Source organism: Hypomesus transpacificus, chromosome 10 (genome assembly GCF_021917145.1).
Source record: "Hypomesus transpacificus isolate Combined female chromosome 10, fHypTra1, whole genome shotgun sequence".
NCBI classification, from domain to species: domain Eukaryota; kingdom Metazoa; phylum Chordata; class Actinopteri; order Osmeriformes; family Osmeridae; genus Hypomesus; species Hypomesus transpacificus.
In genome coordinates, this window is record NC_061069.1 from 10,656,118 (window position 1) to 10,681,823 (window position 25,706).

Genomic DNA, 25,706 nt, shown 5'->3' on the forward strand with positions numbered 1-25,706 from the left:
TTTCCTCTCGATACTGCACAGCAAATATTCTTGTGTTTACAGCTACTCTAACTCTATCTTCATACAGCACACACATGTCCAAAGGTTGTAGCAAATGATGATTGTGCCATTCTCGCTTTAAGCTATTTCTATAAACTCACAGAACATCAACAACCTCCTTTGAAAGCAGCATCTGTTTTCAAACACATCGAAGAGACAGAAACTGTGTTTTGACCCCAGTGGTGTTAGAATCCGCATGGTGGAATGGATGCAGAGAGAACCACTATTACACTATGTCCTCCCTTTTATGGCTATCAAAGAAGCACATTGTTTCTGGGAACATGACTTTTGACAGACAGAGAAAATAAAAGATCTCTGGAGCCCTATCAAAGAAAGTGTTCAGACCCAGAGAGATACTTTATAAAACCACTTGGATTTCTCAGTGGTTATCAAGGGGTGATCAATTCCTATTTCAGACTGTTGTGATAGCCCTTAATCATAGCATAGCTTTGCCCAGAGGGCACGGTCAACTTACCTTCCAACATGTCACTTTCATATGCACTGTCTCTTAATAAATCAAAGGTTCAGCCTAAAAAATGCAACATGACTCAAATAGTCCTTAATTTATCATGACTGCAACCAAGGAGATCACTCCAACACAGTTCTTTAACATTGTATTTTTTTATGAGAGAATATGTTTAAATAAATCACATCTTGTGTGTGGTAAACACTCGGACATTCTTAAGTCTATGCTACAATATTTTATTTGTTCTGCAAAGTTCATCCAGGACAATGCCCTCTCCACATTTTCTTAAGGCGACAGTGTTGAACAGTGATGCCTTGATGAGATGTTAGGGTCTAGACTCACTGAGGATGACACATACTTTAGCACTCATTTTAAAAGTAGATGATATAGTAATTGGTAACAATTAGTTATATCTTCGACAGCACTTCCACAAGACAAAGTAAGAGTTGAACATCTGTCCAACTATGACCAGTCCTGATTGCGTTGAGAATGCTTGATATGATGGTTAATTCACTTGTGAGTTACTTTTTCCTCCTCATATCTGCCCCTCCCTTTAAGAGGAAACAACGACTATCAGAGTTACCGGTCCAATTCATTAATAAACAGCGTGAAGTACACTGGCAGCAAGTCCGCAAAATAGACTGCACAACTTTAGAACGAGAAATGACCAATAATTCACTTCAAACGTCCTGGCACAGGGTGATGTTTCCCAGCATTCATACCCAAAGAATTCTCAATGTAAACAACCCCCAGCTGAATGACAGCTCGCTTAAAGGAACAGCTTCATCCAGCATAACATTTTCAACAACAACAAAAAATTATAGCCACTGCATGTCATCTTTCCGAAACAAAAAACAATGTTAGAAACAATATCAGTGCACTGTTTTGCAGGGGTTTGTAGCTACTACTGTAGGTTGAGACTTCTATATTGATAACTTAGCAGAACTCTCTCTTCCTAAGTCTTCCTAAAGTGTCGACAGCTTCACTAAATCCCTTGACACAATTTGCCAGTAGTCTTGATCTAGGGAATTACAACAACAGTTGCCACATGGGATTTGCTTGAATCCAGGCCTGCAATGCCGCCTTTATTCTTAACACAAATCTTAGTTGCTACGACACCGACACAGGCGTGTGTTTCTACAGACGCCCGGGCTCTGAACCTGATGAACTGTTCTTCCTGATAAAACAGTGAGAGGGAGAGGAAGAAAGACAGACAGAGGCTCTTTTGTTCATAAACAGGTAAACATCTAAACCTTAAAGCTCCGTAATACATCACGGAACTTAGCCCTTGTCCAAACTGCTAGGAATTTTACCAGTTCTATTAAAGCAGCAAACTTCTATGCAACCAGCAGACTTGGCAGCAGCGCAAACACTCAACAAATAACATCTGGACCTTGTTGTCTACTTTGATGAACAAAACGCAAGAGATGGACAACAAAAGTTTGTCGAATGTTGCTTCTTGGCACTTGATGAATGATTAACATCCTTGATATTCCACATGGAAATTATTGTCTTTTTAGAGCAACAAGAGGAAATAAAAGCTTAATTGTACAAGTGGAGAAGGTGGAAGTGTGTACTACCTGCGTGTACTTTCTCACACAACTGCCTTTGATACTCACCCCTATTTTGCCATTTGCGTCATCAAGCTGCTTACAGGTATAATTTGTACAGCATTGCCTTAGATTATTGCCTCAGAATTGTGTTAAATTGTCTGCAAAAATGCACACTTCAATATTTTTCCAAATTGATAGCAGTTGGAGAATGCGTGCTTCAATGTGGAATCTAGATTTGCAAAACAAATTTAGGTGAAAATCTTATAGCAATAAGGAAGTTAACCAACATAATGGTATAATGACACAGTATAGTCACTCGAATGGGGTGCATGAGAAAGCAAAATTCTGAAAATAGATTATGTTGAATAACCATTGCTTATAGCAGATCGTACAAATAGATTGTCTCTTCATTTATACACACAAATAACTAAAACAACAGTCAAATACCATACAAAAACAGGACAATGAAATTAATCCGACTACTCCTTTCAACACACATAATTGGCATATTTAGTTACAACAATTTGGAACCGGATTTCTGAGTAATTCATTTCCTTGCCCTGTGTCTGGTATGAGCAGATGAGCATGATGGTTTGTTTTTGTGGTGTAAAATGATCTAGAGGGTGGCCATCGCCCGAGAACACAGATGGGGCACTGGCTACAGTATACATAGGCCTCCCCTCATCTGAGCCACCATTTAAGGACGGCAAAAACCATGGATGGCAAACACCATGGATGGCAAACACCATGGATGGTAAACACCAAGGATGGCAAACACCAAGGATGGCAAACACCATGGATGGTAAACACCATGGATGGCAAACACCAAGGATGGCAAACACCATGGATGGCAAACACCAAGGATGGAAAACACCAAGGATGGCAAACACCATGGATGGCAAACACCAAGGATGGCAAACACCAAGGATGGCAAACACCAAGGATGGCAAACACCAAGGATGGCAAACACCATGGATGGCAAACACCAAGGATGGCAAACACCATGGATGGCAAACACCAAGGATGGCAAACACCAAAGACGGCAAACACCAAATCACCAGACTGGACTTAAAAGCAGAGAGGCGAGGCCCAGCCAGACACACTTCATTTTCACAAGTTAAATTTATAGATCCATGACCATACTTTGTGTCATAACACTGTCTGCCTCAATAAAGACCTTAGCCACCCGACTCCACATGATGGATCGAGACAGTGCTTTTATGATGTTTGAGGAGACCTGTCTGAGTTTGGCCGTGTCCAGGTGGCTGCGGTTCACCCAGCTGGAGGGTGTTCTCTCCGACCATGTGCGGGTCTCTGAGTCCATCCAGGGCTGCTGCCAGCTTCCGTAATGCACCTGCCCTCAGCACCTGACCCTGCCCAACACATGAGGCGGTGACATCATCGTTGAGGCCGAGGCAGTGAGGCGAGGCGCTGGGTGGAAACATTCCTCTGGTATGAAACCTTGTCTTCCACCTTCAGGCACCCCCCCCCCCTCTATCCGCTGGTAATGTCACCATTTTAACAGGGGAGGAAGAGAGGTAGTGTGGCACACCCCAGCCTCAGCCACATGGCTGTGAGTAATCTGTTTATGGATTGGATGTCATGTCCCACTGACCCCTGAGTAAACCCAGCCATTATTGGGTGATCAAAGTGCTGACATCACTCTGGCGGGGCCGGTTGTTTGTTTAGGCAGCCACTCTGGCTGGGCCGGGTGTGATGACTGAAAGCAGACTTCCGATTCAGTCCGCTTCCACATCTGGGCGAGGGGACTATGATGTCAAGTTGTGTGCTTGTATCCCATTACGTTGGGAGATTAGCACACAAACAGCCTCTGTCACAGCGACCAGGTTACAATCATTAGCCATGATACACTGATATTTTGAAAATACCTGCTGCTAGAAGCTTATGTAATCACTGTAAGCTACAGGAGGGGACCAAACAGTACAACAACAACGACACACCTTTACAGTGACGGGTACACAACTTTACAATGACAAGTACACGACTTTTACAATGACAGGCCCCCACATTTGTTTTTGAGTAAACAACGCAGAATTTTGTCCACGTCTCTCAGACCAGAGAGATTGTTCATGTGTTTGTTATTATCCCCAGAAACTGAAAACGGGTGAGAAATGTTGTCCTGGTCTTATTTGACGTTCCATGGAACCTGATCACATCTTTTCAGTAAACACGGCAAAGAAGCTGTTTTGAGTTGTATTCAAATCCAGCCCTAACAGAGATGAAGGGCTGGTGTCCACAGCAAGACTGAGGGGGGGGGGGGGGGGGGGGGGGGGGGGGGGAAGCAGTCCTGGTTCCTAGTCTGGCCTACCCTGTGTGATAGTGTTTCCTCATCAATCATCACGTTTTCACAATGCCACATTTGGACTTAATCTAACCTGACTTTTGGTTCTTCCATGTAGGGGATTGACTTTTCAAACTAGACTAAGGGAAGCCATAAACAAAACCAATAAACCTATGAGACCTTTGGAGAGATTTGTATATGCTTTATGGGGATCATCCATCAAGGATGAATAGGTGTCTCCCAACGCTTGGCTGAGTCACAGCAATTTACATAAATATTTAGATGAGCAGTTGTCAGATTTTTGGTCCCAGATTTAATCGTCAATAATCCCCGGCATTTTTAACAAATGAATTTAATCAATGGGTTGATTAAAATGTGGTCCTGTGGTACAGTATTTTACCTTTACCAAATGAGAAGAAGAGAGGAAAGAATAATTCACACATCCAAATGATAACATTCTCTCTAGGAGGAGTGATTCCCACACATGGCTTCCAGCCGCAGAGGTATGTTTTACATAATAACTTAGTAGTTGGCCGTAGAAGCGGCCAGACTTAGTGAGCTAGAGAACAGTGAGAAAAGGAGGCCCAGGGCGGATCTGTGAAGTTGCATTGCGTTCATCTGAGGTTTATTCAACACATGTTTAATCTGACAGTCAGGCAGTCGGGCGACTGAGAGTTGAAATCAGAACCACACTTCTCTACAAGCCTTCAAGAGAGCTCTGCCTCCCTAGGTGGTCCCTAAACCCTACAGCATACTGAAGTGAAGCCACGACAGCTTGCTTTTATGTTCAAGGTGTACTTCCTTTAAGAAGTCAATCAAACGGGGAAACTTTAAAACCCTCAGAGTTCCAGATTGTGTATAGTTAAATAAAATCTTAAAATAATAAATAAAAAAAAATGTAATAAACATTGAATAAAAAAAGAATGATAATATATATATATATAAATAAATAAATACATACATAAATAAATATATATATAGATTGTTAGTATACAGTATACATTTTCCTGGGACCTATGTACAATGTAAATTGTTTACCAACAAATATATTATTCATGCCTTGGTCAAAACCAGATCTCGGTTCTCCAAACAGGGGATCATGTTAACAGTAGGGATGTGTTGCTGTTGCGGAGTGTATTCCCCATCTAATAGGCCTCACTCGTGAAACACTTTACCCTACTGTGCAGGAGAACTGAGCTATTCATTGTATGTCTTTCTTTATACTAACAATATCTTTACTCCTGTATGGGGGCACTGAGTTCAAACAGACATGTTTTGTGAATGTATAGGTTCCAGAATGATGAAAGACTGTGATGAATCAGACTATAAATGCATTAACTTGCTTCAAAGTGAAAAACCTGCAGTGCTAATGATGACAATCTACACAATGACACTGACAGTGCATGAGGAAGCTGGCAATTCATTATTTTAGATCTACTGTACTTTACACCCATTGGCAATTTTTGTTAAAATATCCAATGCTAGGCTGAAATAAACTTTAAACTCCAGGACAGAAATGCTCCACTCGGCTGCATGTTAGCAGCTAGTCCAAGCATGTGAACATTAGGACCACGGTCATTGACCGCCATCTTGTGGTTGTAAAGACAACTACATCTTAATATCGAAGCTGTACCATTCAATAATCAGAGATTGCTGAACGAAGTAAACATGCTAAACACTGTTGTACTGATGTACTGTAAGAATAATCCGGAACATACCTGACTCTACCCTCGAGTGCTCCATCCTCTCTGTCACTTTCTCCTGGCTGATGACGTAATCAACAATGCGCACCCCGATTGGTGGCTCTGTATGATTCCATTCCATGATGACCAATGAGCTGCTGGGCTCATAAGAGTGGGAGAGCCTAAGCCTGAGAGAGAGACACACACACACTCAGGTAAAGGGCTCTTCTTATTTGACTCATACTCCATGTGTGACCTTTCTCTCAAAATGGCTGCCCAGGATATGCCTCCTCCTTAGCATGCAGCTAAATATCTGGCCAAGCTCGACAGAACTGAAGTTACTTCCTGGTTAGAACCTGGTATCTACACAGCAGGTGCACATTTGATTGTTCCTCCCGACATTGACTTCCTACCGCTAGCCCGCCCTCGCGCCCGTTCTGTCGCTCCTGTTCAGCCTTCACCCCCTGCGGCCTCCCAAATAACAACAGCAACCAGACACGTTGGACTCACTTGGGTTGCGGGAGAGGGGCGCACATGGGCAGTCCGTCAGTCCCGAAGGCAACGGAGTCGCAACGACACCAGTCGTCAATGACGTCACCTTTCCCAGAACACCACAGGATACTCATCATGGCCTCCATCAGAGACTGAGAGGGGGAGGGCGGAGGAGAGGATAGGAATTAAAATACTGTCGATACCGTATGGGGAAGGCAGGCATCGATAGAGTATTCTCTCTCTCTCTTTTTCTCTCTCTCTCTTTCTCTCTCTCTCTCCCTCTCTCTCTCTCCCTCTCTCTCTCTCTCTCTCTCTCTCTCTCTCTCTCTCTCTCTGTGTGGGGTTATTAGCTGCTTGGTCCTTTACTCCCGGGCATATTGATGTTGTCTCACACTGCTTGTTTTACAACATAATGTATAGCCTATGTTGGTGAGGTGTTAAGATATGGTGTGTTAGAGAGGTGTCCGCAAACTGTGTTTGATCATTGAGCTTCCAACCTTTGAGAGTAAACGCTCCCAGCGTTCACTCGAGTCACGCAGACACATCGTACCTGGTAAGTCTCGTTGTTGGAGACCAGTTCGTAGAGCGGGCCAGCTTTGGTGATCTGCAGCAGGACTGGCTCGGTGGGACGCCCGGGCCCGGGGCTCATGTGACACAGGTGGCAGGACCGTGGGCACTGTCCCTGGCTACTGCACTCCATACGCACCCCGGCAGCCAGACGCTTGGCGCCCGTGTCCAGCAGGCTGGCGATGTAGGCCGGGTAGGTCAGCGTGCGCGGCTCCTTGTCCCGCTCCTCCGACTCCTCCGATGGAGAGTTGCCTGGAAGAGGAGGAGGTGGAGGGTTACTGCAGAGTAGGGCTCCCTCATGGAAGGAGCCCCGAGGAGAGGGTGGAGGGTTACTGCAGAGTAGGGCTCCCTCATGGAAGGAGCCCCGAGGAGAGGGTGGAGGGTTACTGCAGAGTAGGGCTCCCTCATGGAAGGAGCCCCGAGGAGAGGGTGGAGGGTTACTGCAGAGTAGGGCTCCCTCATGGAAGGAGCCCCGAGGAGAGGGTGGAGGGTTACTGCAGAGTAGGGCTCCCTCATGGAAGGAGCCCCGAGGAGAGGGTGGAGGGTTACTGCAGAGTAGGGCTCCCTCATGGAAGGAGCCCCGAGGAGAGGGTGGAGGGTTACTGCAGAGTAGGGCTCCCTCATGGAAGGAGCCCCGAGGAGAGGGTGGAGGGTTAGTGAGGTTAGTGTTGGTTTAACTGGTAGTATATATATATATATATATATATATATATATATATGTATGTATATAATGTATATCATAGTAGTGTTAATATACTACTAGTAGCAGTATGATGAAGATATCTTGTCTGTGAAAAGTTTGAAACCCCAGTGATTGTTATCGTTAAGTTACCGAAAGTTTGTTACCTAATAAAGGCTTCAGCACATTGTTGTCTTTGCTCTCAAAATATTTACTTAAGTTATGCCGTCTATCACTAAAAAAAGGTATACATTTATGTTACAACCCGGCACTGCATCATGCTCCATTCATTACGGTGCCTCATCTAATGTACTCAAAGCAGTCCTAGCTTCAAAGCCATCTCTGAAGGAAGACTTGAGTTAAACACAAAGCTTTCTTACTTTGTCTTTGAAAAAAGCTCTGCATTACTAGTCCGTCATAGTGTTGAGTCGTGAGCATGCACAGGCAATTTGAAAGCCCAACAGCCAATTAGGGGATAACTTGTCATGGAGTTGGCTTTGATGAAATACGACATGGCTTTATGAGCCAACAGGGTAAAACGGAAACACACATCGTACACATGGATACACACACACCCACACACACATGTGGCCACACAGCAACAAAAACACCTGCACACACACCCGCGTGGAAACACATACATACAATGTCGCGCACACAAGAAATTCCTTTGTCAAAGAAAACTTTGACGACGTACTTGTGCCACAGTAGAGGCAAATTAAACATGCGCCTGTGCTTATGAATGAACAAGAGCACTTCACTCACTCAATCAATCAACCCAGATCAAGACGGTGAGCACACAGACAGATCATTATATGCGTTTCAAGCCTTGAGCCCTCAATGAACTCTCAAGTAGCAACTCCAACAGTAAATTCCCCCTTCCATGATCAGATACAATGACAGATGACAGGTTTGTCTATCACTATTCCCAGACCGATCCCACACGGTGATGAAGTGCCCTTGAGGTGAATGACACACACAATGCTGGGCCCCTGGCTGGGTCAACTGAACGGTCTTTTATAATCCGGGAACACGGATGCAAATTCTGCTAATGGACTGGAGATCAGGCAATCGTGACATGTACTGTATATTATATACTGCTGATTAACTGGAGCCCAGCTAATCATGGCACGTATGTAAATGGATAATCTTCCAGAAGGACACATCACTGTGGCGTAAAAGCTGGACCTCTGATCTGGAACATTCTCTGCCCTGAAGGAGTGAGAGAGAGAGAGAGAGAGATAGAGAGAGTGCAGGCTGTGACACAGCCTTAATTATCAAAGGGGAATCCACAGTCCATGTCCAACATGCCAGTATAAGCGACTCAGGTCACGCTCTGCCATTTTGACGAGGCTGGCAGGCTGTAACCATGTCACTGTTAAGGACAGAGAGAGTTGGAAGGACAGCTTAGGCTCGCATGCTATGATGTACTGGGGAGTAGTGGTGCATTGGCTAGGAAGATCAGTGTCTGGACTATGTGAGGAACATTGTTTACTGTCCCTTGTGGTACAGAATCTATGGGGCATTAGTGTAAATGTCATTCAGTCTTCCCCCCCCTCCTCCACACACACACACACACACACACGCACACAGTACACAACACACAGACAAACACACACAAACGTGCAAACACTCACCTACACTTGCATCAATTTGTTTTGACATATGAGATGTACTCTGAAACCAGACAGTTATAAGGAAAATCGAACGGATAACAAGTGAAATGCGGCAAAGACAAAGCACTTTCTAAGAACAGAGAAAAAACATCCCATTAAATCTAATCCGTTTTGGACTTGCCCCCCCCCCCCTCTCTCTCTCTCTCTCTCTCTTCCTGAAAATTCTACTGTCATCTTCACGTTCCATCCTCAGCAGTCCTTTCAAAAAGGAACAAAAAGTTAGATTGAAGTCGCATTGCTGGAGGTTTTCCATTTCCAGATTGGTGCCAATTACTAGATCCTGCGAAGGTGAACATTTGAGGGATTCTTTTGAACCAGTAGAAAGAAGAAGACAAAAAACAGACTGTAAAATGTAACCATGGTGCCTTTCTCCACCTCCCATTCAGATATGTACTTCCACTTGGCCATCACCACTAGGTGATGCTATGGTGTCACTGGGTAGACACACACCAGTGAGAAAGGAAAAACCAATCATATATCTCTGTAGGGTCTGTCGTACTGCAGCTAGAATAGCAGAGAATCATTGGATTCGAAATTGGGCAGGAATCTTGTAAAATACAGTTTAATCATGGTTTCCGGCTAACAAAAGAACACCAAATTCACGGAGTATCAATATGATACCGACTATCACACTATCACGGTTGGTGTGGAAATTATTTTAAGAGTTTGACAATTTTGTATTAATTTTTGGGTTTGATAAGGAGAACAGTGACACGTGCTTTAGCAGAGCGTGATGTGCAGGGTATATCTAGCACAGTCGAAACAGAATCCCAGGAACAGAATACATTTGAGCTCTTAAACAAATCCCTTTGACAGCCAAATCTTCTCAGGCAGATGCTGCTTGTACCAGATAATTCACAATGGCACGCCGTGCTAGCCCCTACACTCAGCTAAGAAAATTGCAATATAACCATGCATGCTCTCCCAGTCCTATATTCCCACTGAAGGATTCTGTGTGAGCGAGTCACGCAGAGAGACAAAGAGAAACAACGAGAGAGAGAGCAAGAGAGAAAGAGGCTCCCACAGTACAAAAGCAATATACATGACCTGACAGCCGCTGTCGTAAACCTGAACGAGGTGTTTACATGCTAATACTAAGCCTTGACTTTACACCACCTAACCTCTCTAGGTCAGTCAGCCAGTCCTTCAATCTCCGGCGGGCTGATTTATCCCTGCACTTTAGCCATGGGGCCCCGTGCAGAGGCTTAACTGACAGGTTTCTCCAGACCTTAATGGAATGCTGGGTCGTGGCACACAAGGTGGGAGCACCGGCATTTATTTACCGTTGATTGGGCCGGCCTGTGGACGTCTTGTTTGTGGACTTAGAAAGAGGCTACGGTGAGTTTGACCAATGCTCCAAATCCCAACGCCACCCTGCGTTCTCGACCTCTCAGCATGGTATACCAGACTGAGTGTTTGTCAGGGCTTGAATTGAAGGCCATTTACGGCAGGTTCTTCCTTTCCACTTGAGAGTACAGCTGCGGCTGTGTTCACACTGTGTAAATGGACATTGAATCTACACTTTGTGTTCACAAAGACACTATTTACAGTAACTAACACGGTCTTATACAGGATATGAACAAACAATGTTAGGATACCCCTCATTCGCTGGGCTTGAGAAACAAACCTAAAAGCCAAAGGATTGTCAAAGATGGAGATAATGGTTAAAACAATTGGAAGACAGAAGACTACTGGAAGTGCACAATAGAAATTTCAGTATGGGTTCACGGTGTACTCAGAGATGCTGATACAACACACAGCTGGCTGTAAGCTGGAAATTGAGCGGCATTTATGATACTGTTTGGATATTCCCAGCTTTTATTTCCCAGCTGGTGTCTTACAGGTTCACAGGGGAGAGAAATCCAGCACATGGGGAGAGCCATCTGACCGTTAAAGGGTGAGGAAGCAATGTTTTTTTCTGAATATCAGATCAATTTGACTCCCTCTGAATATAATATGATATTAAACCGTACTGGGGCTTGTCTGCCTGAAATCTAGACCAGAGGCATCCATTTCATGGCAAGCTGAGAGGATCATTGCAGAGGCCCATAGCAACAGTGCAACAGTCTAATCAAATGTTTTGAACACGGCGCTAGTAGCCCTGGGAGATGCGGCAGGTCTGGACTCTGGACAGAAGAGAGCTTTTATTTCATTTTTCTCTCCAGCCAGTAGAGTGCAGTTGGAGGCCTTATCTGTCCTCGTGGGTTTAGCAGCTGGCATTCTCTTCACAGACAGATTATATAGACAGACAAAGCCCATTCCCTCACCTGTGCTACTATCATTTACACTTTTGGTGGACGCAGTGACCTTCACGCATTCAATATGGTACTGCGGTAGAAATCCAAACGGCTTTACTTCCCCTAATTAAGTGGAAAAGTGCACTGTATTTATATATATATATATATATATATATATATATATATATATATATAATATATATATAAAAAATCGAAAGAAAATAATACCTGCAAGTCAAAGAAATCTTATATTGCAGGCCCAGAACAAAAAGCCGTATTGAGGAGTCTAGTCATGTGAAGTACTGTAGGAGACAGCATAGAAGGAAGGATGACTTTCGATCGAGGGGGGTTACAGTAAGAGACAAAAATATCATCTTCACTCGTTTTTTCATCTTCTGGAACAAATAAAACATTCTTGACCTGACTTAAAGCCACAGGATATATGTTTTTTTTGTGAAAATGTTCACAGCACAACAGAGAAAAAAGCTATATTGAATTATTAAAACATGTTCCCTGGCTAAGACAGAGAGAAATTGTGCAAAGTTCACAGAGGAATTGTTTTGAATTGTGGAAATGCCTTTCTCACTTTTCATTAAAAGGGTTTTAGGTGTTGATATACTCTCCTACCATCTCGGTGTCACAGTGACAAGAGGAATCTTAACAAGAGTACATTCAGTGCAGCAGACCACAATATTAACTTTCATCATATACTTCTATAAGGCCAGTTTAAAACAAACACAATTTGATCTCACTATGACATAATGATGTAATACATCATAATGTCATTCACAATTTAGAGACAGGTCGTGTCAGGACCTCAAAAAGACACAAAATAGAATTGTTTTGAAATGTTTCCAGTCAAGATTTCGTTGTATAGTTGATGTACAAATGAACTGAAACAGAAGGATGACAGTTGACCATGGTGTTCATGTACTGTTGGCTGATGGTGGTGTCTGTTACTCTGCCGAAGGAGACAGGAAACCTCCACAGGTGAAAGATTAATGATAAAATAGGACTCACAAAGGTCCGCATCAGTCCTGACCTCCAAAATGAGTAATAGAGGCCAAGTGATGACTGCTACATAAGGTCCCCATTTGAAGACCCCATTCTGTCAAACGCACCACCAGGTCACCCCGTGTTGACATAGCAACCGGCCAGCACTCGTCCTCAATCTTCACTAGGGCTTGACACACACAAGCTGGTGTGAAAGAAAAACAAGCGCGGACACAAACACACCCACCCACACCACCACACAAACACACACACCCACCCACCCACACCACCACACAAACACACACACACACCCACCCACACCACCACACAAACACACCCACCCACCCACACCACCACACAAATGCTAGGACGCCCCAAAATCCAGCCTTCCCTTTTACGAATTTCCGCAAGTGCAGTTCCTGTGTGTAGTTGTGAACTTGGAAATCACTCTCCTCTCGAGCTCCCATGCCCCTTCCACTCCTATCGTCACTCCTCTACATCAGCCAAGCAGTGGGAGGCTGCGTGTTCGCCACTCTCCACTTGCCTGGCTAAGCTCTTAGTGGTTATAAATAAGACCCGGGTCACATTTCTGAGTATGCTGCTCACCACAGGAGCTGGCCAGGCCGACGGAGAAAAATCACATTCTCCTCGGGACCAATCAATAAGGCAGGAAATATCAGTAATTAAGCAGATAAAAAAGTAGCCCTGTAATTACCACCAGACATCTGAGCCGCTCTTTCGGTCATGGAGGAGCGAGGGGAAAAGTCGATTAATATCTATCAAAGGCAACTGATAGGACCCAAAATTAACTGTGGTTGGTCCGGGAAGAAATTTATTCTGGAGGTCTCTGACTCACGGGTGGTCACACACTCACATAAGCGTACACACACACACACACACACACACACACACACAAGACGGAACACTTGTCAAGACTACCGGGCTGCATTCTGTAATCTTAAGGAGACGATAAAACAGCGCGTTTCCATTCAGTCTCAGTTTATACAGCAATGCGCAGGTGCATCCCAAAACGGGAATACACATTAGCGCGTCAATAGCAACACAACGCCCTTCGATGTTGTGTTTGTAAACATGGCTGCCAAGGCTGTGCACACAGTGGAGCCCCAAGACGTACTCAGAACACATTTGCAGGCTGCTTAAAATTCCGAGGCCAGATGCAGCTTGTGCCACTTCACCCTGGGCATCCAGGATCAATAGTTACAGGCCTGTTTACCCCCTGTCGATGTGCAAACTGACACTTTAGAACTCAGATCAATCAATCTTCATCAGCAAAAACAGACCACTCTGTCAACACCACCACACACTCACACACACACACACACACACAATGAATCACCACCCTAGGTGTCATCATTCGTTGTCTAATATGAGATAAAAGAGATACTTTGGTGCTGCTGTGGTTCCGATAGGTCTGAGTGACTGTGAAGATGTTTGTTTCTTGAAAGTTTTTATTTAAGTTTTCTCTCGGCCGATTTGTCATTAGCAAGTTCTATCGAGTGTGAAACGGTGAAGTTGCCAACCTTGTTTTCAATCAAGCATCTAAGGAAAGGTGTGAAAAGCCCCATCACATACTCTCTAACCAAACCTGATTGCAGCTCCATGTTGGATAATGATGACAAACTCTCCTTTCAGTACAAATTCAATTTGAAGGACATAAACGCTGGCGCTCATACCTGACAAGATTTGTGAAGACAATCATGACTAATGTATGTATATTCTATTAGAAGGATCTGATGGTTAGCCGACTTCTTCGTTTCCAGGCCCCACAGACACTTGTTCGTACTCACACCTTTTGTGGGGGAGCTGCCAGTAAAAAGGTTCATCAATGCGATTACAGAGCGCTAGATCTCTGATGGGTCCACTGTTTCCCCAGTCAATGTCTCACCCTCAAGGGACACAGAGGGAGGAACACAAGACGGAAGAAGAGCACCCTCTTATGAGCAATAAAGCTCCATTCATTAATAAGTTATGGAGACAAATACAGTTTATAATACAGTTTAATACAGTTTACAAATACATGTTCAAAATGTCCGCACTTTATTTTGAGGGCTACAGCATAATCAGGCATTCTGAATGTTCAATTGATATTATTGCTGTACAGCAACAGAAGGGCTATCAGCACTTTTGACATCTGACAGGGATCACATATCAATTTGCCATCCAGTGGACACCAAGATCTAATTGTACCTATGATGTGGTATTTACCAGCTCACTGGTATCTGCCCTCGATCGACTGGAGTCCTGGAGCAGAGGGACTATCTGAGAGCCAAGATCTCCAGACTGGGGCTGGAACTTTCCTATCTCTGCCCCACACTTGGCTGGCATCTCCCCTCCACCTAGCTGCTTCTCAGGGGCAAAGGCTCTATGCTGCTCTATGGAGCGAATACATCAGAGCACTGAGCATTGAACCTTGTGAACCCTGCCTCCCCTGTAGTCCAATGGAAATGTCCATCTTCCCGCCTGCTTTCATGCTTCGTCCAATCACTCAGGTGTTGGATAGGCCCCATACATCACCGAGTTTTGGGCTGAAACTTTCCACTTAGGCGTGGAGAAAAGAGATGAGTCTCGTCTGGTAATCATGGAGCTGCGTTGGCAGGAGTCACTTCTGTTATACTTGAAGTACAATCGTATAGAGTATGACAGGACATTAGGTTAGCCTGCTCTGCTCTCCGTGCCCTGAGGCCAACTCCTGTACTATACTGTAGCTGTTGTTGTGTGGGTATACAATGTCTGGCGAGAATACAATGGTGAAGTGGATGGCCATGAGAACATTCTGATTATGTTCACCCTAGCATCTATATATTTCCTCATCTTTGCTGCTGCCACAGTTTATCTCACAATTCTTTCTGGCAATCGTCATACCCCATAGGCACATCTTCTGCATGCCTTGGTTTATTCTTTATCTCACATATGTGTGTGTGGGGGGTTCTCTTTGACAAGGTCAACAAGTTCACCTGCTCGAAAAATCAAAAGACTTCTCCTAATGTCATCCAGTGGTCTCCTAACGCGCTGTTGCCGTGACGCCTGGCGTCTCAGTGGGACGGGGTTGGGGGGTGCACGGTGGGAGCGCGGGACGCCGCAGCGTCCAGGGGTCAGCCGGGTCGGGCCGTGGAGCGGCGCTGATCCGGAAGAGTGACCCAACAGCCCCCATGTGGGCCGGGTTCAGTCACGGGTCGGCGCCTCGCACAGACAGCCAGAGATGTGCACAACCTGCTCTCCCTCCCTGGCACACCGTCACGCCGGATGAAGAGCCATAACCCTCCCCCCTCCCCCGCCGCCACCACCTTTCCTTCCACCGATGCTGTGACGACGACCACCTATCACGGACACCCGGGTTTGAGTCGCACTGATCTTTCCTCCCACGCGCCGACCATAAATTTCATCCCTCTCCGAGCTGGCGGAAAACGTGTGCGTACACACCGTACGCATAATCCAAACGTTTGATTTGGCCTCGGGAGACACGAGAGAGCGGGAACAGCCACGCGGAAGCCTCTCGCGTGAGGCTACACGCGTCGGCTATCGCGTGTGATATGATATGGCATTGGTACGCTGTCAGTTCTCCTCGAGCTTCAACCGAAGACCTCAGCACTTCTAAAGCGCCCCGCAAGCCACGCCACCAGAGCCAGGCGACAGTCAGCCTCTAACCGAATTTAAAGGTGGGAAGTGTCCACCTCCCACCAGTCTCCACACATCTGTCCATCTGTCTGTCAGCAGCTCTGTCACAGATCAATAGCGACATGCCAGAACCTGTTTCCATCTGCGTGGGCCAGGGCCAGTATTACTTGGCCTCTTTCTTCCCCAGGGGGAATAGAGAGCCTCTCCAGACATTCGTAATTCACCACAGGAGGGGGGGGGGGGAAAGGAAGACGATTACTGCCTCGCAGCATATTTTCACCTCATGATGGGCGCTGTATCTGTTTAAAGATTCCTCGTGTGTCTTGTGCCATAAATCATGGAGCTGGTGAGCTGGCTGAGAGGAACTCAGTCTCCCCTCATGTACATGTTCCTGTCTGAGGGAGGAGAGGAGAGAGGGGGAGGAGGGAGCGAGCGAGGGGGGAGGGAGCAAGAGAAGGAGCGAGAGAAGGAGCGAGAGAGAGAGGATGGAGCAAGCAAGAAAGGGAGCGAGCGAGAAAGAGGGAGCGAGCAAAAGAGGGAGGAGGGAGCGAGAGAGGGAGCGAGAGAGGGAGACGGTGACTAAAGTAAAGGTGGGAGAAGAAGAGGCTGGGAAAGGGAGAGAGACCCAAAACGGGGCCAGTGTGTGAGTGTGGCAGCCCTCCCCCCGGCTTTCTCTCCCCTCGCTCCCCCAGAGACGCAATTAACAAAGAAATTATAGTGGAACACACCGCCCAAAGGCTCTGGTGTCTCTAATGCCACGAAAAAGTGCTAATCACTTTTTTATTACAGTAGAGCAAGAGAGAGAGCAAGAGAGAGAGCAACAGAGAGAGAGAGAGAGAGAGGGAGGGGGGGGGGGGGGTTGTAAATGCAAGGTGCACAATGAAACAAACCTCGAAGCTCCCAAATTAGAACTGGGATAGGTATTAGCATTCTTGTTAGCTGAGGATGAAGGCACATCACACAGTCATTTCCTTTCTCCTTAGTTTGAACTCATAGCTCATTAATACTCTTTCACTTGCATCTCTAATTTACCTTAGAAGACCCCGTAAATGCATTTTGCTCATGCTCATAATTAGGGAGTGTCTGAACTAATTTCACCTCCAGTCCAAGTGCAGTTTTTTTTCTCTCTTTAAGTTAATCACATTTAATATCTACACGGAATGGGATGCTTTACTTAGCAACTCCTTATTTCAAACAGTGCTAGTGTTTTACATATTTTGCCACCCAACCTGCGGAGCAAAAACAATAAAATGTCTCCTTCTGCAGCTGAATAACTGCTGGGCAAATACATGTTTTTTAGGACAAGTCTTGAAGCGGGGACATTGTTACCCTGTATCTATTACTCCTCTGGTAGGGCAGACCCATTTCCAGCTGCTTCCCCCAGAGTAGGACAGGTGTCTGGGGTGTGAAATGACTGAACGGTCAACCCTCCCCTGGAACTCGGTATGCCATGCCCGCCTACTGCACTCCAGCAGGGGGGAACTTCTCCACACAATGAGAGTGTATTTGTGCCAGCACCACTTTACCTCTCCTGTTAGAGAGCCAGCATGCCCAGAAAAGAAAAAAATGCTGTCCTTGAACAATCCACTGCTATTGGCAAACTAATGACAAGCCCTGATCCAAGAACCGTCTAAAAGCTAGAAAGTCCGTACTCTGTAGCTGGTGCACCCTGGTTGTGATTTAAGACTGGACCGTCATGGTGAATCCTGCCCGATGCGCTGCTTCTTATTCAGCAACACACTCAAGCCTGAGGCACAGACTGCCAGCTAGCACTAGCCTCCGCCTCCCCGCAGGTGCTCCAACAGGGACAGGCTGAGTGCACACACACACACACACACACATCCTTCTCATGCTCACACCAGCCATCCTCTCCATCCATCTTAGTTAACAGGGGTTTAGGGTTCCTCAAAGCCCAGGCCAGCTTTCAACTTCACTTCTACGATCCTCAATTAGGATTGACTCTTCAATCGTGGAGATCGATGCTCTGGACTTAGGGACTGCCTCTAGCTCCTGATTACATGTGCTCCCATTTACAGGGAAGACACGACGACAACAAAACAGACCAGGTCACTCGTCCACACTGACTGTGGTTTAATATGCAATACTGACAGCATACACACAGAGTTTTAAGAGTTTAATGTGCTCCTAGGAGAATTGAAGACTCTCTGTAACCTGGCTGCACAGTAGGAATGTATTTGCTTCATCTTTGAGGTGCGTATCGGGAATTATCCTTTTTTCTACTTGGATGGAATAAGAGATTCATTCTCTGGACACTGCTGTGTGTGGGTGGAAAATATAGCAGCTTCATATGAAATGTCAACAAAAAAAGAAACAGAGAAATCAATGAAGCGGGTGTGTCTTCCTCCTGAGTGTGGTGGTGAAGATGCAGGGAGCGACAGGGAGCGGGGTTCAGCAGCGAGGGTGCATTACCCGGTGGTACTCTGGGAAGAAGGGTAGCGTTTAAAGAAAACGAGACGCAATTGGCATTAAAGCAGGTATGTTTAGATATCAGACGATCTAGTTCCTGTGATCCTGACTTTAAAAGGAAATTGAAGACTTAACTACAGCACCCACTTTGTTGACAGAGCTGAGTTGGATGCACTGCATTAAACAAGGTGAAATACTCAACTAACTTCAAAAACCTGGGTAAACACAGCGAGATACCGATTGACATCTTATCTAAAAAAAAAAGAAAAAAGATGTATTCTTTTTCAAATATGTTTCATTCCTCTTCTACGTACAGAACAGTGTTTGATCTAGTGAACAAACAACAGAAAAAAGTAATACAAAACAAATGTCTGTCTGAGATACATATCGTCGGGCTTCAAGGATCCCCAATATTTCAGAGCGAATCCTCTTCCTTTCCCTTCTTTTCCCCCCTCCCGCTCTTTCCACCGTAACTCTTTCCTTCTCTTGGCTTACTTTATTGTCTGGGCCGATCTTCATCAAACTGGCTAATGAGTTCCAATGGAACTCATTTGAAGAGGTGATTAGATTTTCAGTAATAAATTATGTGTGTTCTCTGCAGGATATTATCCTCAGATGGCTCTGCTGCATGTACCGGCAGCATTGCGCTTCGAGGATGTCATCTTCATTACCCAGACTCTCACAGTGGGGGGAGAGGGCGGGGGGTACCCCTGCTCTCTCATGTCATGGTGGAGGGGGGTGGTGATCCGCTCATTACAATAGGAAGCCTAAACATGCCTACAGGTGGAGGGCTTCCAGTATTTAGGTTGTTAATATTTCATGACTGAGGTTCAGTACCGTACAGCGCACAGCGGGCTAAATCTGTTGTTGGTAGCATAGAGGTAGGAAAACGTGTACAGATCTATGTAGATGGGGGGGGGATGGGAGAGATAGGACATTTAATTTCAAGAGAGGAGAATATTGCTCTACGTGTATGCGGCTGTAGTTGGAATGTACTCAACCTTGATAATATGAAGGCAGGTGATGCGTGGTGGTGACCGCATTGTGATTGGCCGGCTGTTACTGTTGGGACCTGGTTGAGCAGTCTGTGGGCTCCCATACAAAGTGACCAAGGATGTTTGCAGAATAACACCGTGGACATCAATAACTAATAAGCAAGACAAACACAAAATCATTTCTCAAGCAGCAGTGTAGACTGATGGACAGGCGAACAAATGGTAATGACAGTCTAAAGGGCACACACCCTGTGTCCAGCTATTCCAACACCCACTGGATTTATGATCCATATCCAGAGATTCTCACACAAATGGCTTATGGCAGAACTGAGTTCTGAGGACTCCCGATTTAACTGTGTTTAAGTTTGAAGTATTTCTTTAAGTTGTATGTATAGCTTTTTAGTGCCATTTGGTTTATGCACAGTTATGTGCCGTAATCAACAGTTATTTAGGCATGCCTGCACCAGACATGTAGTAAATATAAAGTGGCTGGGGTTGCCAGTTGAATGAAGCGTGGCCCCTTTGACAATAATAAACAGGTGGATTACAAGCGCTCGCATCCATTTAGTATTTGGATTGCACCTGTTCCATCATATTATTGGCGGGATTTGATGCCCTTGACAGAGGCCCCAAAGGTGCCGGGTCCTGGCCAATCACGCCGTGACACCTCATGACTGCCATCAGCGCTTACGCGGAGCAGTAGGGCGCATCGTTAGCAGGCAGACTTCCTGTCGACAGTTCTCTGGATGTAGGGGTGTGGTGGTGGAGGTGTTTACTGGGACGGGGTGGGGGGTGGGAGGGGGTGCAGGATGGAGTGAGGCCAATTACTCCCATCACTCCACAGCCTGCCGCGCTCTCACCCCAGCATCCCTTCTCCGCTTAGCCTCGACTAATAGAAAGGTATACAGCTCTGCATCCCCAAACGCTGCAACACAACCAAACTCATTATTTTCAGAAGGAGTTGTGGGGTTACAGAGGGAAAACGAGATTTAACGCTTGACCTGGACCTCCCTGGCGTGCTGAGGAACAGAAGATTGAGTTATAATTAGTTCAGATTGACAGCTTTTCTGAGGTAATTAAGGGATGGCTGATGAGATTCCCAGGTGGGAGGAAGAGGTCCTGTTGCCAGCAACAGTTTAAACTGATAATCTATGTGGCTGCCAATGCGAAGAGGGGCACCAGAAGCACGTCGCTCCTTCCTCCCTTATTTGTAAGCCTATTTGTTTTCATGTCCTGGCATGTAATACGACCTTACAGCAATGCCACCATCATCGACTTGGGTTTATGATGCAATAATAATGGTTAGGCATGACAATACGCATCCAATTAAAGGTTTTACGCGATTAGACAACTTATCAATTTATCTACAGTAACTGGCCTCAGTTCATTACCGAATAGCTTTATAAAAAGATGAGGGAACATTTAATCAGGGTGCTAATACCCAATAAGGAGGCTTTTTTTCCCTCGATGACAGTTATGGAAAGGACAAAATACAGCATACAGTCCATCGTATTCACACTATAATTTGATAAACATTTCAGGAAAACATGATTCAAAACACGTTCCTTGGCCCTTGACTTATATTTTTGTATAGCTCATCTAAAGCCAACGACAGCATGTGACTTTTGAAAAGCAGATTAAAACATGCATTTCACTGTCGCTTCATTTGACCACTGGTCTGTGTTTAGGGATGAATGAAAGCTTTCTGCACAGTATACAATTTAATCACAATAACCTGCGATAACTTAATCTGTTCCGTTTTCCCACATGGCTTTCTTGCAGCACAGTGCTGGCAGGTGTCAAAAGGTCAGGCGTCCTCTCTGCTTCAGTGACGTGGGTAATCCCACACAGGGTGAAGATCTAACACTCCTGTTGATTATGTAAGCTGCTGAAACAACCTACATTCTATATACTGTCCGGCTCTCCATGCAACTGGGCTGCAGCTCACCCGGACCACATAATCAATGCAAGGACAGGCCCCTGGGATACTGGAGGAAAATATGAAACACAACATCCCTGGGCAAGGTGAACTCACGCTCCACGGTTGTGATGCACAGTACAGTGGGGGTCATGGAGAATCAGGCCCAGCCTGAGTGGAGTGGGTGGAGGCATGTTACCAACACTGACCCCTGGCTATGCCCCCACCCCAACCCCTCCCCCCCGACCTCCCCTCCAGGGTTCGGCGAATCCATCTGCATCCCCTAGGAAGAGATCCCTGCTAAATATTCATTTATCTCTAGGCCCTGTCTCCTTGGATGCTAATCAATTTCTGGATAAAGCATGGCCTATTTATAATTTGTTTTGCGCGGCTCCTCTCCCCTCTTCTCATCTTCCTCTGCCGGGGGATGGAGCTCGGTGGGCTGCTTAGCTTGCACGGCACACTGGGGAGATTCTAACGCGTCTACGACCAGGAAACCAGACTGGGAGGATGTGGAGAGGTCGAGCGGAAGGAACGGAGGAAGCTGAAGGATGAAGGAAGACGGAAGGTAGATAATCAATGGAGAGGTGATCTATAAGGCAGTGGGGCAGACCTGTAGGCTTCATCAGTGTCTAAGACATTTAACATGGATTCAGAGGGCAGATCCTCGGGGGTCTACTGACCCTCTGAAGTTGGATGTTTCCGGCTGACCCTACGTCAGCGGGCCCTGATGTCCCACTGAAGACGACAGCGTTGCACGTGGGGGTATGAAATATTCATCTTTCATTTGCATTCCTAATAATTGATCATGATTATTCAACTACTCCCTCCGTACAATGCTGCTGCATTGCTTGGAACAGTCCAAAGCATAATCCAAAGTCTCAGGTTGCCTTGACTGATTAGCATTCTTTGTTTATTCATGCAAATCCAATCGCTGTGCATACATTTGGTAGTACATCTCGTTCACCGACAGCCTTTAACAAATGATACGATTGGTTACAGGAATAACATAAAGCTACACAAATGCCCACACACACACGCACTGACACAGACACAACCATGTACACAAAAGCACAAATCTTTATGTAACCGCTGAATCTACTGTAGCTGGAGAGGTCTGTGAATTAAGCAATAAGCCCCAAGAGGCCATGTTTTGCGCTGATTTTCGAACAGGTAAGGGGAGTTGTTAGGCGCGAAGCGGAGTGCCGAAAACCCCCTTACCTGTTCTAAAATCAGCGTAAACCACGGACTCGCGGGGCTTATTGCTTTTCTAAAACTGTTACTACAAATATTTGATATAGTTTCATCAATAAAAACACTTAGAAACAAAATAGTTTAATAATAAACCGTCATTCTTCCGCTACTACAAAGTATAGTTCCTACATAAATTGTTGCCACGCAACAGCCAGATAGACATCTTTGCCATCTTTTTCAATTTGAAATATTCGATGCGCAGTAATATGGAATGTTAAAGAATGTTATGAGGACAACCTGTGAGGTCATGCTGGATTTTAAAATGGCATGGAACGCGATATAGCCAATCACAATCAAGGATGGGAAGAACCAGTTTTAGAATGTGCCATTAACCCAGGTGGAGGCAGCTGCAGGCTTCAGAGGGATCTCCCGAAGAAAACAGACACAGTCAGATCTACTCTTCTCTGGCATCAACTCTTTTGTAAAGTAAATTCTACTAGTACTTCCAAACCCCCATCAACCATATATGGTGCTGAACGTCTTCCTGTTTCACCTGATCTTCTTTTCTTAGCGCTTGCCAGGGCTGTTGGTGGGACTGGAGCCAGGCCATGGGTATTCCTAGCATCTATTCTAGCAGCGTTTCCATTTTCTAAGCTCTGTGTGTTATTTAAATCTGATGAAAGCATGCTGACAAAATGCTATTCATCACCAACCTAATCCTGTAGACCTGAACGATAAAGGTGAATGGTACCCCGTCGGAAAAAAGAAAAACCTTAAGAGATGTTTACTAGCAGAAAGCTTAACATTTGAAAATAGCAACGTGGTGGTTATAAGGTACATGGCATGTCATTTTCTTAACATCATTTTGAGTTATTTGAGTGTTTGCTTAATCTCCAGAATTAACAGCTTTCCTAAAAAGGTGTAAAGATTTTCACACTTTGACACTTGAAGGTGATAACTGAATTCAGAGACAAATCCTCATTCTGCCTGACATTTAACTCTTACGGTTCAGAACTTCAGCGTTCTCCATATAAACATCAAGAACATTCTTTGAATTTTGAATAAAAAAATCACTATTATAGACATGAATTATCCATACTCAGTATAGACGCACTGCCTAGCACTACACAGTAAAATATATGCTCATATGCAAAACTGCAGATCCTAAAATCCGTCGTTTTGAAGGATGAACGGTATTTACATCAAGTTCATGAGACCCTCCAAAGGTCAAATTCAACATGAAGACAGATCACGCCTCCCATGTCCAGCGGCCTACAGACGGGCGACGAGTTCTCTCGTAAACACGCCACGCCGCGCCAGCTCGCCGTGTCTCACCTCGCCCACGTACTCCATCTCTGTTCTGGTCGTTTTTCCATTTTCCAGATCCAGGGCTTGGCAAAGACACAGAGGGCAAAATATAAAAACATGCATAATGTAATATTTGCCTGGGAGTATTCCCCTAGGTCCAATAAGACAAAGTATCTCAGAGTGTCTCTACTGCTGTAGGGGGGTCGATGGGTGGGGGGATTTAACAAGTCCAGACGGACTGATGACTATCTGATGGAGAAGGGGTGCCAGGGGTGTGGGCAGGGGGGTCAGGGCTGGCAAAAGACTGGCAGACATGAAGACCTCGAAGAAAACACCCACAGATGATATAGAATAGCGAGTGAAGACTAGCTCCGCTTTAATCGTGGTGTCTCACCCTCGTATATCTGCTGCGGATGTTGACATCTGTCTGTCAAAAGCCCAAGGTTGACACAGTATTAGCGGTGCCAAAACACATGCAAAACTGATCCTGTGACACGGCTTTGGCACATCACACTTTTCACACACAGCCCTTACGTTCACCTCTCAAACCCTGTTTTTAGTCCTGTCAAACCTTTGGATGTAGAGATTGTTCACAGGCCATTGAAATGCGTGTCATATTGCGAGAGTAAATGACAAACTCGTGATCAAACTGATCCGTGTGTGCGTGTCATACATCTCGGAGCTTGCACCATCATTCAGTCCAAACATGGCACTAACAGTGTGAGATTTAAGATTCAGGGGAGGGCATCTGAGGGAATTGGAAATTCTTGATGGGTACCTTGGCAACGATAAATCACACAGAACATTCCTTCCAGAGGTTCTTGAAGGTGTCACATGCACAAGGTATATTCAAGGTGACATGTATCGATATCATCAAATAATGATTACAGTACTGATCAATAATGCAGTGCACAGGGAAGACAATCAGTCATAAATACATAAGGCATAACAGTACTCTGTTATAAAGTCTAGAATTCAGTCCTTGGAAGGTATTTTTCCCCCCAAATAAAGAAAGTGCGAGAATAACCCCCATCAGCCAGCAAACGTAGTGAATTTCCACCTCATACATTTATAATTCAATACATCACAGCACAATGGACTACTCAAGGCCATCTAAAGCCCTTTCATACCACTGGCAAACTGTGCCGTCAATCTTTATTTAATGTTCAAAAGTGCTGCAGTATTCAGGTTGGCCTCTAGAGGGCAATTTTGCAGCACCGCATCACTGTTCCTATAAACACAGTTTTGGAAGTGAATGTTTGGATTTGTGCATTCCTCATGATTCCGGTTGCCATCTCTGTCTGCTAGTTAGGGCCAGAGTTCATTCGTTGTTCTGCCTTAATTAAGCTCATCATTAGGTGGTCTACGGTGGGAGTCAAAGGTGTACGGCCCTTGTAGATCACGGACATCAGCCTTCGTCATTATCAAAACCACACGTTTGGCAGGAAGAAAAATATTCTGTAATAAAATACATTCTTCACACGTTTGTTCCATAAATTCTAGACAGACCCGCAGCGCAATTCAATGAAATACCAGGCTGGG

At 45.3% G+C, this 25,706-nt stretch overlaps 1 protein-coding gene across 1 annotated transcript in view; it reads right to left on the reverse strand.

The window, feature by feature from the left end:
• The window catches only part of astn1 (astrotactin 1), a 110,970-nt gene that overhangs the window by 9,775 nt on the left and 75,489 nt on the right, over nucleotides 1-25,706 (reverse strand). Inside the window, exons 16-18 of the mRNA XM_047027646.1 lie at nucleotides 7,085-7,353; nucleotides 6,553-6,686; nucleotides 6,079-6,230 (exon numbers count right to left, since the gene is read on the reverse strand). Coding sequence (XP_046883602.1) covers nucleotides 6,079-6,230; nucleotides 6,553-6,686; nucleotides 7,085-7,353 — 555 coding nt within the window. The remainder of the gene's footprint in view (nucleotides 1-6,078; nucleotides 6,231-6,552; nucleotides 6,687-7,084; nucleotides 7,354-25,706) is intronic.